Source organism: Rhea pennata, chromosome 1, assembly GCF_028389875.1.
Source record: "Rhea pennata isolate bPtePen1 chromosome 1, bPtePen1.pri, whole genome shotgun sequence".
Lineage (NCBI taxonomy): Eukaryota > Metazoa > Chordata > Aves > Rheiformes > Rheidae > Rhea > Rhea pennata.
The window spans coordinates 62,727,011-62,740,631 of NC_084663.1; the positions used below are offsets into that span (position 1 = coordinate 62,727,011).

The 13,621-nt window shown below is 38.6% G+C and overlaps 1 protein-coding gene across 1 annotated transcript in view; it reads left to right on the forward strand.

Moving 5' to 3' along the window:
- Window positions 1–13,621, forward strand: part of KIAA1549 (KIAA1549 ortholog) — an 81,631-nt gene that overhangs the window by 33,813 nt on the left and 34,197 nt on the right. Inside the window, exons 9-10 of the mRNA XM_062598793.1 lie at window positions 1,140–1,317; window positions 3,529–3,713. Coding sequence (XP_062454777.1) covers window positions 1,140–1,317; window positions 3,529–3,713 — 363 coding nt within the window. The remainder of the gene's footprint in view (window positions 1–1,139; window positions 1,318–3,528; window positions 3,714–13,621) is intronic.

Genomic DNA, 13,621 nt, shown 5'->3' on the forward strand with positions numbered 1-13,621 from the left:
TCAAATTAATTTCTCCCGTAACTTCTACTGAGCACAGGTAGTAGTAAGGGATTAGAGGCTTAGGATGGGATGGTGGAAAGCAGTTCTCTTACTTCAAACTGGAAAACTTAAGAATTTCAGGCCTTCTCCCTTCTCCCTCCCCATCCCGTATTTCCCACATGCACAACTGAAAAATTAGCATGCAAAGCAAACCACAATTTAAGCTCCAGACACAGAAAAAATCACAACCAACCTGTAGAACACCAAAACAGGGAACCCATTTATATTGTAGAAACTTTGGGTATTTATGAACATCTGATTTCACAAGCACTATTGTAGAAGTCAGTTAGCAATCATTTTTAATTGTTGTGGGGCTGTTTTCCACACCTATTGATCTGTATATCATCATGAAACAAATGCAGAAAAGCTAGAAACCTTAGGTTTGCCATAAAAATGTATTATGCAAATCACTTCTCTGGGAGCTTTCCTTTCAGTTACAAAACAGCCTGTAAATCTGTAAATTTTTAAGTGTCCTGAAGTACTTGAATATTGCTTACGTAATTAGGTACTGACTTAACATTCCTCTACTGTCGCCTTGCCCTGGAAGAGTTCCACTCAGAATCTTCTCTTTAATAATCAGATGACTGTAGCTTGACTTCTAGTTTGGGAACAAATTATTATTTCTGAATATTAACTCTGTAAATCTACACTTATCCAATGTTGACTAAAGTTTTTAGGTGAGAGAACGATGCTGTGTATATGTACCTTTTGCCACTTAAATTGTTTTGGAGTACTACCCGTGGTGTGTCACCCCATCAGACTTCTCTGGATAGTGACAGTTTCCAAACTCCAGCAGTTTGTAGCACTTATGTAGTTAGCATAATATCATATTCTTGGATGTGCTAGATAGAGGGATTTTTTTACAGCAATTTTACTGCTCCACTATTATTTAATGTTTATGCACCTGGAGTTGCACACAGTGGCAACAGAGAGAGATACTGATGCCATCATGGCAAAGCTGTTCCAAATCTCTTTTTTTTAAAGATTTGTCCTTAAGATTCAGGCCCTGTGAATTGGAGTGGGTAAGAGTGAGGGCCGGATATGTGGGAACTCCAATTAAATACAATTTAAAATGTAAAAATGTTCTGATTTCTTTTCAGATCGTGAATGTGTCACGATTAAATGGTGCTGATAACCCTGTGGAGCTAATCTATTTTGTGGAGGATCAAGATGGAGAGAGACTCAGTGCCCTGAAGTGTTCAGACCTGATGAACAGAGTTGATATCCAGCGAGCTGCAATCATCCTTGGATACCGCATTGAAGGCACCATTGCACAGCGTAAGCCTTATTAATTGCACGGTGATGCCATCAGAGAGAAGCAGGAAGGGTGACATTAGCTATGGATATTATATCACTTCACAGTATCCACCTTTATAGTGTTTTATCTTGGGATGCTCCTCTTTTGACAGTCCTGAAGAAATAAACTTCAGCAGTTATGTACTACAGAGCGGTGTGGTATTGCTGTCTTTCCTGAAGACACTGCTGAGCTTGGAAATGCAACAAGGTTCTTGAGAGGGCAGCCTCTCTGTTCCCACCATACTGCTTGCATGAGAAGATCAATTTGCTAACTTAGGTACTGAGTTTTAGGGGCCGTTTGTGCCCTTTTCATCTCATTCTTCTAGTCTAGTCTTTCTGTACAGCTCATCTTGTCCAGGAGCAAACAGAAGCCACACTATTAGGGAATGGGAAGGCATCAGTGGAACGGGCATTTCCGAGCTATGGTAATGAAGCTTAGCACTAGTCCTTATTTGTTGCTTGTCGGAATTACTGTTTCTGAGAGTGAAAGATGTGGGCTAATTTTAGCTGGGGCATTTTGGAGTTTACAAGCTAGAAAAAAACTCTTTCCTTCCTTCATTGAATATGATGGATCTTATTTATTTGTCTACTAGTAGTATAGAAGTAACGTGAACTTTTAATAAGGTAGTATTGTTAGCTATACATCAGAATTAATATGGCAGGTCCATAGAGCAGTGACGATATTCAGGAGGCTTTGATACATAAATAATTTGCGGTAAGGTGCCAGACAGCAGACATATTCAAAACATTGTATTGTAGTTAGGAAGGAAACTTGAAAATATTTAAAAAACAAACAAACAAAGAATACCCAACCTCCCCCCAAAACACAGATGTATATGAACAATAAAATACTGCATAGATTTAAATGCTTAATTAGCTTTTCTATTTTCTGTGCAATATTTGAGACATGAGTTACATTGTACCATGGGGTATTTTGGCATGTGCATGATTTTTACAGTTGTCTGCAGGAAGAAGAGAAAGAAAATAATGATAATTGAACCATCTGGGTGTTTCTATGTTTCTCAATTTTATCTGTTGTTAAAATAGTAGTTTAAAGGTAGGTCAGTAACAAATCTGCTTGATTTCTGTTCGTGGAATATAATGTTGGCTTGACAAAAATACAAAAGGTTACAAGAATAAATACCCTTTACAAAAATGATAAAGATTGACCAAATCTTATGGAGCATTTATTGCTATTCTGTATGTTGAAACTTGGTGTCTCCAAGACTTCAGTTAAAAAGTTCTTTAAGGAGGCATAGAAATCATGTTTTTAATGTTTCTTCTTTTTAGAGGAGAAACTAGATGAAAAGAAGAAATTTTTATATTGTAAAATAAAAAGGCATGTATGAACTGTCATGTATATAGGATAGAAGAATTGTAATATTTCTATTTAATCTCTAGATCCATGATTAGAATGGCTATTATTTAATGATATATAAAAATAAGATTGTACAGAAATACTGTTTTTAATTCAAAAACATTCTTTTAAGAAAGCACATTAATTTGCCTGGAAATGTATTACTGCTGTGGCTTTTAGTCCCACCTGCAACCACTAGGCAAAATAGAGCAAATAAAAGTTCTGTCAGTTCTTTTGCTTCATGTTTGACATGTGTGACTGGTTCCATTGCACTTTCCAGTATAATTAGTTTTGTCTTCTGTTGGGGATAAAGGAGCTCAGAGAGTGACAATGAAATAGAGAAAGGAAAGTAAGTAATAAAAAATGTGTAACTATGCACATTGGGGAGGAGGGTCGTAGTGATTTAAAATTCACTGTGATTATTGATGCAGAGAAGTAACAAAACGCATAGTGTATTACTATACAGAGAAGAGAGAGCAGGATACAGGCAGTAATGTTGAGAAGTTCTTCTCAGCTTTGTTAGTGGTAGATCATTTCCCCAGACCTGTTTCACTAAGTTTAGGTTTATAGAATGATGTGACAGAAATACATTTTCCTTAGTAACTTAAGCACAAGTCTTCAGAAGGCAGGCAAGAACAATTGATTACCTGCCCCATGCTTCCTGAACATGACATACGTTAACTTAAAAGTGTATGACACTTCCTGTATTGTGCGGCTGGTTTCTGATAAATCCCTTGAATAGCATTTGCAAGAACATAAAAATACGTATCCTTGAAGCGTCCTCAGTTAAAAATATATAACCACTCAAAATAGTGTTCTTTCTTCTAATTTTACAGCTGTGGAAAAGCTGAAGGGGTCCTCTTCGGAGTCACAGAATAGCAACCTGTGGATTATTGTTGGTGTGGCAGTCCCAGTTGCTGTGGTGCTCCTGATTGTTATTATTTTGTACTGGAAACTTTGCCGAACAGACAAACTGGAGTTTCAGCCAGACACAATGAGCAACATTCAGCAGCGACAGAAGGTAAAATAGGAAGCTACTTTGATGAGGAGTTTGAGTATTTTGAGCATAAGTGAGTGTGAGAGCCTAGGGGACACCTACCATCCCTAAAAAGAATGTGGAAACACTGTTTCAGAGTCTGGTGGTATAAACATAGTTAAACGATAGCTCAAGCCAAGAATCACATAGCATGTTATCTGTTCTGCTAGGTATATGATACTGCATTAAATAGATAAAACTTTCTGAAAATGTGGGCACTGAAGCTGAAAAGAACTTTTCTTCATCACTTTGTTTCAAGCTTTTGACTAGGACTGAATAAGAGGAAATGTATTCACTGCTGAATCACTGACCCTGTTTTCTACAGAAGGCTGATTTTTTTCCTTTGGAGAGCTTCCACTGAACTAACTTAGCAACTCAACTGCACCATCCATTATACCCCACATTGGCACTATAGTAGAGTCCATCCTTGCTGCTCAGCCTTCCTCAGAGCTTAGTAGGATGCTGCCACAGTGCTCAAGTTGCTGTTATGAGAGCCTGTTACAGGACTAGAACTTCAGGTGCTGAAATTAAATGAGATTGCATAGATAGGCATTTTGGTTGAAGGGATGGAGGACTAGGTTAGGATGGTGAGAAAGTCAGTAATCTATTTTTTCCTGCCCCAAGCTGTAAATTACGAAGTATTTAATCTGGGATTTTCAAAATGAGTGTATTCATTAAAAAGCGTGGAAAAATGACTAACGGGTTACATATCGTACTTTTCCTTTTTACAACTGAGGAGGACAGGTCTGTGTCAGAAACACTTATTCTGAATATACTTTCACTTCCCCTTGTTACAGGCATTAATAAGGGCAAAATTGCCTGCCTGTGCTAATCTGGTGGTACTATAGTCATGTTCATAGTACTGTCACCTCATGTTCAATCATACAGTTTCTTCTGTAACAAGTCTTGTCTGTACACCATGCTTTCTCCCTCAAGATAATTAATGATGTGAAAGATGAGAGAAGCAGAAAGCAGTTGCACTTCTAAAGCAGTCAGAACAAATCAATAGCAACTTCTACTTGTCTTGCCGCTGCAGAATGAGTATCAGAAACAAGGTCAGCAACAAGTAACACCCTTTGATGAACTTCACCCCCTGGAGGTTGTTTCACCTGTGCTGTAGTAACATTTAATGCAGACTTTGATTGAAGAAGTTCCCTATTATAGTTTAAAGTAATTTGGGAAGGATCATAAAAAAGGTGGAAGGGGATCCCTATTCTTGGTATACTCTTTCATGACCTAAATCTACAGTACCTGTCAGTTGTCTCAGTCTTTTCGTAAGAAAGTAGTTGTTGACTGTAGTGCTAGAACCATCTTCCATAATTTTACATTGTTTGAGGAAAATCTACTGACTACACTCAAAATCTGACTTTCTTGGTAGCAGGTTGTCTTTGGGCTTTCTTAGTTTCTTCTCTTCAAACAGTCAGTTGGTTTTCTGAGTCAGAATAGGGCATATTTAGCAAGTACTGGAGACCCTCAGATGGTCAAAACAGTATTAAAATGAGGAGATACAGTTGTCCTGGTTCTGCCTCTTTTTTATGTGTTTTTTATTCTGTTTTATTGCTGTAAATGCAAAGAAAAGATCAAAAGAGTGAAATCATGTGGCCGGGGATTTGGGGCTGTAAATAAACTCCATTTAAAAAACTGCTCTCCCCCCTGCAATTATTTCCTTTTCCTCTTTCTAATCTTTGACTTCAGTACCAAAGGAAAGAGGAGGCCTGCACTGCACCTGTAAATAGAAGGATATTTGGGTTGAAAATCTGTTTTGTTTTTTGAAATCAAAACATAATTCTTGTTAACCATGTAATAAGTCTGCAACATTTTGCACTTGAAAATGTGCTGAGGTTTTTAATATTAATCTCATTGGTTTGGCAGATTGGAAACTGGGTTACTTTCATTACTCAGGTGAAATAGGATATCATATTGCACTGGTGGATCTCTAGAGGTATTACCAGTCTGCTCTTCAATGTGTTTAATCACCTATTTTACCTTAGTAGATCAGTGGGCATAAAAAGCTGATAGAATTTATAGTAGTAGAAGAAAGCAATTTATGTCATCTGAGGCAAAGTTGGGAGTGGCTTGAGGGTGAGTTTTGCTATGTTCTCAGGCAACATAATTTTCTGAGATTTAATTTTAATCATGTATAGATAAACCTTTGTTTCCACAAAAGTTTCCTCTTTTTTTTTTCCCACCTCCTGGATAAGTATTACTTCTATGTTTTTGTCACTGTCATTTAAACTAACTCATAAGTTTCATATCCTCACAACATATCTTTTAATGAAGCAGAGAAAAGTGTTATTGTCTGTCGATAATAAGAGCCTAAATGCCTTTTGAACTAGCCCCTGAGTGTATGGCTGCCAGTCACGCTGCAGTGAGGTGAAGATCTCAGCATAACCTATGTCTGGTTATCCAACTATTCAGCCATTCCAAGCACAGGATCCTGCTAGCACATCTATCTTGCTTTGGCCCCTAGCCAAAGCTTGGTGCATAGGCTACGTAGGTATTCTTCACTTGACACTGGAGATTGTAGCATATTTCAGCAGGCATAACTGTGTTAAAAAGCGCTCAGTGCCTACTCTAAGAAACCCGTATAAGAACTTGAGGTTACATCTGGATTGATGTGCCAGAGCAGCCTTGAGACTGGTGCAAGTCCAGATTCACTGCTTGTTCCCACTATCTACCCTTAAGGCCAGATCACTCTCAAAGATAACACCGATAATAGTGAAGATAACGTTCCTTCTGAGGCAGTGACCTGGGTGTGGTGGAGCATATTCAGAGAAGCCCTGTTCTGCAGAGCGGATGTGTTGTGCCACTCTACCCTACCAGTTCCTGTTCTCTCTATCTGGCCTTCCAGTTGCATCACAAAATTGATGTCTTGCAGGCAGGATGGCATCAGGGTCCTTCCTAAAAACAATGTCACATAATGTTATCTTCTGCAAAGGATATATAGACAGCCTGAACCCAAACCAAGCTAAGGTTGCTGATGCAGAGAATGAAAATGCAAGATGCAAAATCTTAAGGGATGGTCTAGACTTCAGATATTCTCAAAAAAACTTCTACTGAAGTGACTATAAATATAGCTGTATATAAGAAAGAAGAATTTTGTGGAGAGTGATGTTAGCAAAATACTGAGAAAATGAGTGGTTCTCCATTTCTACTTACAGTGAAAATTAGGTTTGAAAATAATATTTAAAAATGGAGCCAGAAGAGACTCTGGTAGATTAGCTAGTCTGTCCCTCTTCCTCTAAGCAGGATCAGCTATGTCTGAAAAATCTTAGAGTACATGCTTGATTCCAGAGATTAGATGGAAAAACACGTAGGATTATTTTGGAATTTTTTTAAACTGGCAGTGAAGGAAGCAGGTCAGAGCAGTGAATTTCTATGCAAGATTCATTGGTCTGTGCAAAGATAACTTTTCAAGAGATGGAACCAACATATTTAAAGGGCACATCAAGTATTCATGACTTGCTATGTAAGCTGCAGCATTCTACAGGAAAATCACCTTAATGCAATCTAAGTTCTTGCACTGGATAAATATGTCTTTGCGTTTGGAAACAAAAAGACGCATAAGTGTCATTTGTAGATTACAGATTTCTCTTTTGCCATTTCCTATATTCACCACAACATCATTGCATCTTGGACTTTGTTTATTGCAAAAAAGCTGGGCATTTGTGGGCAATTGGATTTTTGCTGTGGGTCATTTTTCTTCTTTCCGTGAGAAAATGGATAAACATCTTTTGTGCCCAGGCTCTCATTCTGCTCTGTACTGGAGTACCACCATTTATTGTGAAATACTGTCAACTCTTTTCCTCATCCCTGGAGAGGAAAAAAAACATTCTACATATCATCTGTAATGCAAATGGAGTTGGAAATATTATTTCTCTCCGTATGGACATCCAAAAATTAAGATGAAACATTGTTCCTTATGGATCTCACTTTCCCTGCTGTGTACAAGGTTTTCAGAGGACAAAGTCAAATCCTTTGCTGCAGCTTTTCAGAGGTGGTTTCAGCCATTGACAGTTATTCATGGCAAGGCTCCCTTTCCTGCTAACAAGAATATCACTGCTATGGACAAGCTCATTAATTTCTTTATAGAGTCTTGGAAGTTCTCCTGCAAATGCTGGGCATGCTGAAGCCATTGCCTTTGCAATACTGACTTTAAGTGAATGCTTGTTCAGTTTCTTGTTTTGGCAAGAATACATCATAAAACTCTAGAAAAAAAAAGTCTGCTTCTCTAGTCAGGAGTCACTCCTCCCCGCTCTGGACCCTCTGTGCCCCACTAAGATGCTTGAGGGCTCAGCCCATCTTTCTGGCAATGTTCCTCCTGTATGTTCATGTGGGGAGAAGTGGGGTGAGTAGGTCCATGAAGCCTGGGGCAACTCGTATTGTACCCCACCTTCTCCATGAACCTTAGCAGAAATAACATCAGAACTGGAGGGCTGCCAAATTACATCATGTTTTGGCAAACCTCAGCTAGTGTGTAAATCACTGGGGATGCTTTCGCATGTCTGTCCTAATCTGTGCTATTTCTGACAGGCAGTCAGAGCTGTGTGTCACTCATAGCTACAGGTAATGAGTCATGCATTCTACAAGATGTATGAAATAGGATTTTGTGGATTTTTAGTTTCCCTGCAAGTACGAACATCTGATAGCCAAATCTTGTGTGTCAGGTATAACTTTACACCTTTGAATTGAGAGTTTTGCTTATTGTTGTGTATTCAGTAGACTACCTCTCGGATGTTCCCAGGATCAAAGAGGCCAGCCCTGCTGGAGGCTAAATACTAGACTTCTGCTCCTGATATAAAGAACTCTTGTGATGTTTTGACATTCTGTAATGCTTTTGTTCATCTTTATAATGTAGAGGTGACAGCTCTGCATTTCAGAATAATTCCAGTCAAAAGAGACTCATGTAAAGAAAAGCATCTGACACCAATCTTGTAAAAGCTACCTGAAAAGTGACATGAGTTTCTACAAGGAATTCATGTCTCTATCTACTGTCTAACTATCCAAAATATTATTTTTGAAATTGGCTTACAGGTTCTGCTACTTTAGCATCAATAGCTGGATTCTAGCGAGGAACACAATATTCAACATATTAATTGCTTCTCAGCAATTCATTCTATCTGATGGCAGAACCTCTGCAGGAGATCTTTGTGGCAACTCTTCTATAATGTGCAGTAACTATTGACAAATTGTGAATCTAAAATGCCTCACTTAAAAGTACTGCTTATAGCTGTAGAAAAAAAATTAAATGTCATCTGCTTTTTTAGAAAGATTTAGTAGCCATATGGAGGTCAGATCAAAAGGCCAGCTCACCCAGTGCCAACAGAAAAAAAGTCTATAGAAGTGGATAAGGACAGGGCAAGTATATATGATGCCTCTTTGCCTTGAGTGACTCTTTGGTCTCCAGTCATTTGTGGCTCATGGACTTTCTGTGCCCTGTAGCAGTGATATTTAGCAACCTTCTGTAGATTTCTCTTCTCTGAACTTGTCCACTCTTTCTCCTAAACCCATCTAAGCTGTTGACGGCAAGTTCCACAGCATGTTACATGAAGCATATTGTCTTGTTTTGTTTTATTTTAACCTGCCACCTCCTATTTGATGCCCCCTAGTCCTTGTATTGAAGGGAGGGTGTCAAGGGGGTGGGGACAAACTCTTTTCAGTTGTCCCATGTGACAGGACAAGAGGCAATGGGTAGAAACTGAAACAGGAAGTTCTGCCTGACCGTGAGGGGGAATTTCTTCACTGTGAGAGTGACGGAGCACTGGAACAGGTTGCCCAGAGAGGTTGTGGAGTTTCCTTCTCTGGAGATCTTCAAGGCCCACCTGGATGCAACCCTGTCTAACATGCTCTAGGTGACCCTTCTGAGCAGGGGGGTTAGACTAGATGATCTCCAGAGGTCCCTTCCAACCTTACTGATTCTATGATTCTATTGGAGGAGACAGTGAACAGTTGATCTCTAGAAACCTTCTCTGTGCTAATTCTAATTTTAGAGATCTCTGCCATGTTCCTATCTGAGTCATCTCCTTTCCAGACAGTGGAGTCCCAGTTACTTAGCCATTCTTTTGAACTTAACTTTGAACTATTTTTTTGAATTAACGTTTGAAAAGACTAGAATATTTTCTTTTCTTTTTCTTGAAATCTTTTTTGAGAGAAGAAGCCTAGAACTGCATATACTATTCAAAATGTAGTTGACCCACGGATTCATGCAATGATCCTTATACAGTGATTACTTCTGAAAAGGTGTTAAACCCAAAGAATCCATTTTTGAAATACATATTAACTTTACAGCATCCTAAACATAATAGGCTGCTGAGGCTAGATTATGAGTGGGGAAATGTCCCGACTTTCCTACCGAAAGATGATAGAGAGTTTACCTTAGAGTTTAGCTATTTTGGGAACAAGGTAATGATCTCCTATCAAATCACTGTTGCTCTGAGTTTTAACATTGCTATTCACTTGTTGCAGAACAGTGAGAAATTTCACTAAAAATACTTTGCAATTCACATTGTGATTGTAGCAAAGTGACAAAGTCATTGAATGCCTTTTGCAGCCACAGAGCTGACAGGGTAGGTGACTCATTCAGTTACCTTATCTTCCCCACATGAAGTGGCAGCATCATTTGGGAGGATCCCTAGGCCTGCAATGAGCAACAGATTTACCTTACTTTTAGAATAGTCACTGATAATGAGGAACACAAGGAAGACAGGAAAAAAACCTGTAGCTTCATTTCAGCAAGTAGATTTTCTTCAGTATATATGAATATATTTTCATTTTGTTTCCAGTAAGCCCTTTTGAGATATACAAATATGTCTGAATTATAAAACCACAGAGTTATCTCTGTTCAGTGAACCCAACAAAATACCACCATAAAAATAAATTAAAATTGCTCATCTACACTCTATCTTAAAGTTTGTTAGCAGTTTCTTATTATTTATGGAGACAAGGTGTAGTGTACGTGCTCTTTGGAGACAGCAGCAGAGCCAGAGCCATGTTATAAAGGTATTCTTTTACTTTACAAATTTAGCAAATAGTTTCCATAATTTATAATTTTTGAAGCATGTGGCCTCTCTTGGAGATGGCAGTTGATTTGATTTGAATTGTTTGAGTGGTTTATATGGCCTTTGAGGAATATAATTGTTGGACACAGTCAGGTTATGGAAAAGAGATTGGTGGAGCTGAGACAGAGCAGTGACCTGTCTTCCCTGAAAAGGTGGCAACCATTTTCTAACCTAGTTTCATCTAACTAGTGTGTGAAGGGCCCTCACCAAGGCATGCTTAAGATGGTATCCAACCTGTGGCACTGCTGTCTGAGAAGGAAGGTTAAAACTATGTACAATCCAGACAGAAAAATTCTGCCTGTTACAGCTGTTATCCCAGCAGCCGGTAGGCATAGATGTACTCAGAGTTACAGGCTTTTGATAACATGATTGACTGAGCTGTCACCGTAGCGTTAATGTGGCAGGAGGAAAGGAGAAGGATGAGAATGATGAAAATCATTGGAAGGAATCTGTCATAAGAAAATATTTCAGAACAGGAGTCGTTAAGATTTCCAGGCTTTATGAAATTTTTGTGAATTTGGGGGTTTATTTGCTTTTAATCCTACTCCTGGGGCAAAAATTCCTGAGGTGGTTCTTTTTGCAGGATTCATTCTTTACTTAATGTTTGTACAGTGGTGAGCTGGAAACCCCATTTTTGATTTTTTAGAGGAGGATGAGAGGAGGACCAGGTGATGTGCTGTAACTTTTTAAAAGGCTTGTTCTCTTAGTTTTCCGTGCCAGTTCTGGTGATACAGTGCTCTGCTTTTCCCAGGCTTGATGGTAGAATCCTCTGCAACCATGAGCATGAAATTGGTTGACAATCCTTCTCCACAAGGATGTGTTTGCTGAACTGCCTGAACTCTTCTCTGTAGTGGTGATAGGGGACAAAAGTGCTGTTGTGACAATATATGTGAGAAAGAATTTGTAGCAGGACATAGTTGGTTCAACATAAGAAAATGAACAGCGTTTTGTACGTGTAGCTCCTTTGGCCCCTGGAGCTTAAAATCCTGCTGTTTTGAGATGAAGCTTGCCATAGAGAACACAATCATAATGAGAGGGTGATGGTATCCCACCTAAAAGATGATAAAATGAACTGCCAGAGGGCAAGCTTTTCTCTTCCTTATATACAAGGTTACCAAGTGGAGGTATTTAAATGTTTAAAGACCCTTTTAGTTTCAGTTAAAAGCTTTTCCCTAGGCCAGCAGCTGTGAATCCCTCTGGACATTTCCTAGTGATGCTCCTACAATTTTTAAAAGAAGGCCAGGAGAGAGTTTGTGGTTATGGCACAAGTTGGTTGTATCATATCCCATTTTCATAGGCAAGTTGAGCCCACAGCACAAAAAGACCCCAAAATACAAATGGGCCTCTTGGCCCTGTAATTTCAGGGAGGCAGTAGAGACACAGCTCCGTTTCTATGTTGTCTTCTAACATACCTTTTGAGAAACACAGGGCTCTTGTGCCTTTACTTGCATATGCATTATTGTTATTAAATGCAAACACTATGCATATGTAAGTTTTATGCATACCTTACAGGCAGTCCGTGACAGTGATCTCAAAGGGTTTTATGTTGACGGGGAACCTTGTAAACAAAAATATGGAGTATGTGCATATGGGGTGAGAATGAAATAATGAGCTGAGTAAGAAAATGATACTGAATAGGAAAGGTGAACATGCCTCCGTACTTCTAAAATCTTATTTATTAGTAGGTGTTTTAAAATCTCAAGTGATAGTCACTGCAGAGAACCTGGTTGAATGATCCTCTTGGGTGGAAGAAGTGGCCAGTATCTCAGAGGGGATAGTAGGAGCATGCTGAAAGAAGTGAGTTAAAATTAAAAAGGCTCTAGCAAGCCTGCTGTAGTAGTTGCAAATATCTGACATTACTGGTGCCTTTTGAGAGTAATAGAGTGAATTCACGCTTCCCTCTGCAGGGTGTCATTGGAATACAAAGATGAATTTGGTGCTGTGAATCTTAGATTGTGGAAGGAAGTTTCCTATGTTTGTTAGTTTTAAGGAATCTCAGTCAGACCGCTTATGTAGGGCTTCAGCACCTATTAGTGTTAAGCACACTGATTCTCACTTCTTTGTTGCATATAAATTAGTAGATGTGAAAACATTCTTTTTTTCTGTGAAGTTTCTTTATCTTCTCAGTTTTGTAGAATTCCATGTGCTAGCATTTAATAAGGCCATAAGTCAGCAGGGCTTCTTTGCAGGGATTCTAGTCCTGTTCATAAGTTATGTGCAAACACTAAAATAATATTTTTGGAAACTTGTTTAGCTCCTTTGTTTTGTTAGAAACGTATTTTATCGGCCCCTGTTCAGTGCTTCTGTCTCTACAAAAAACAAGGCGAAACTGTAATAAGAAATTAATATAAAATTTTCTTTGATACATTATTCTGCATATTATGTCCAAATTCAAATGCTGCTGTTACTCCTAAAACCAACCAACCAAAAAAAACCAAACAACTCAAACTTTCAATTAGAGGAACCACAGGAAGAATTCTGAGTAAGTGTATTTCCTCTCTGCTGCTTTCTACTGAAACTATTCACTGACCTGCATATGCAATCTTTACTGCCTTAAGAAAACAAATTGTTGACATTCCTGGCATGTATCTGCATCTAGGAAAACAGTATATTGGCAGCCATGTAGTCTTCCTGTGAAGTAAACAGTTCTGAAACTATTAGCTGCTTTCATGGAATAAATCTTTACCAAGGTGTGCACACTTCAAGTCTGTATTTCTAAAACTGAGTTTCAAAGCTTTCTAAAAAATTCAATATCTTGAATGATATTGGGTATCAGAATGAGAAAACTGACTTATCAATTTGAAATCGTCTTCCTCTTAGATTTCCACAAGTACT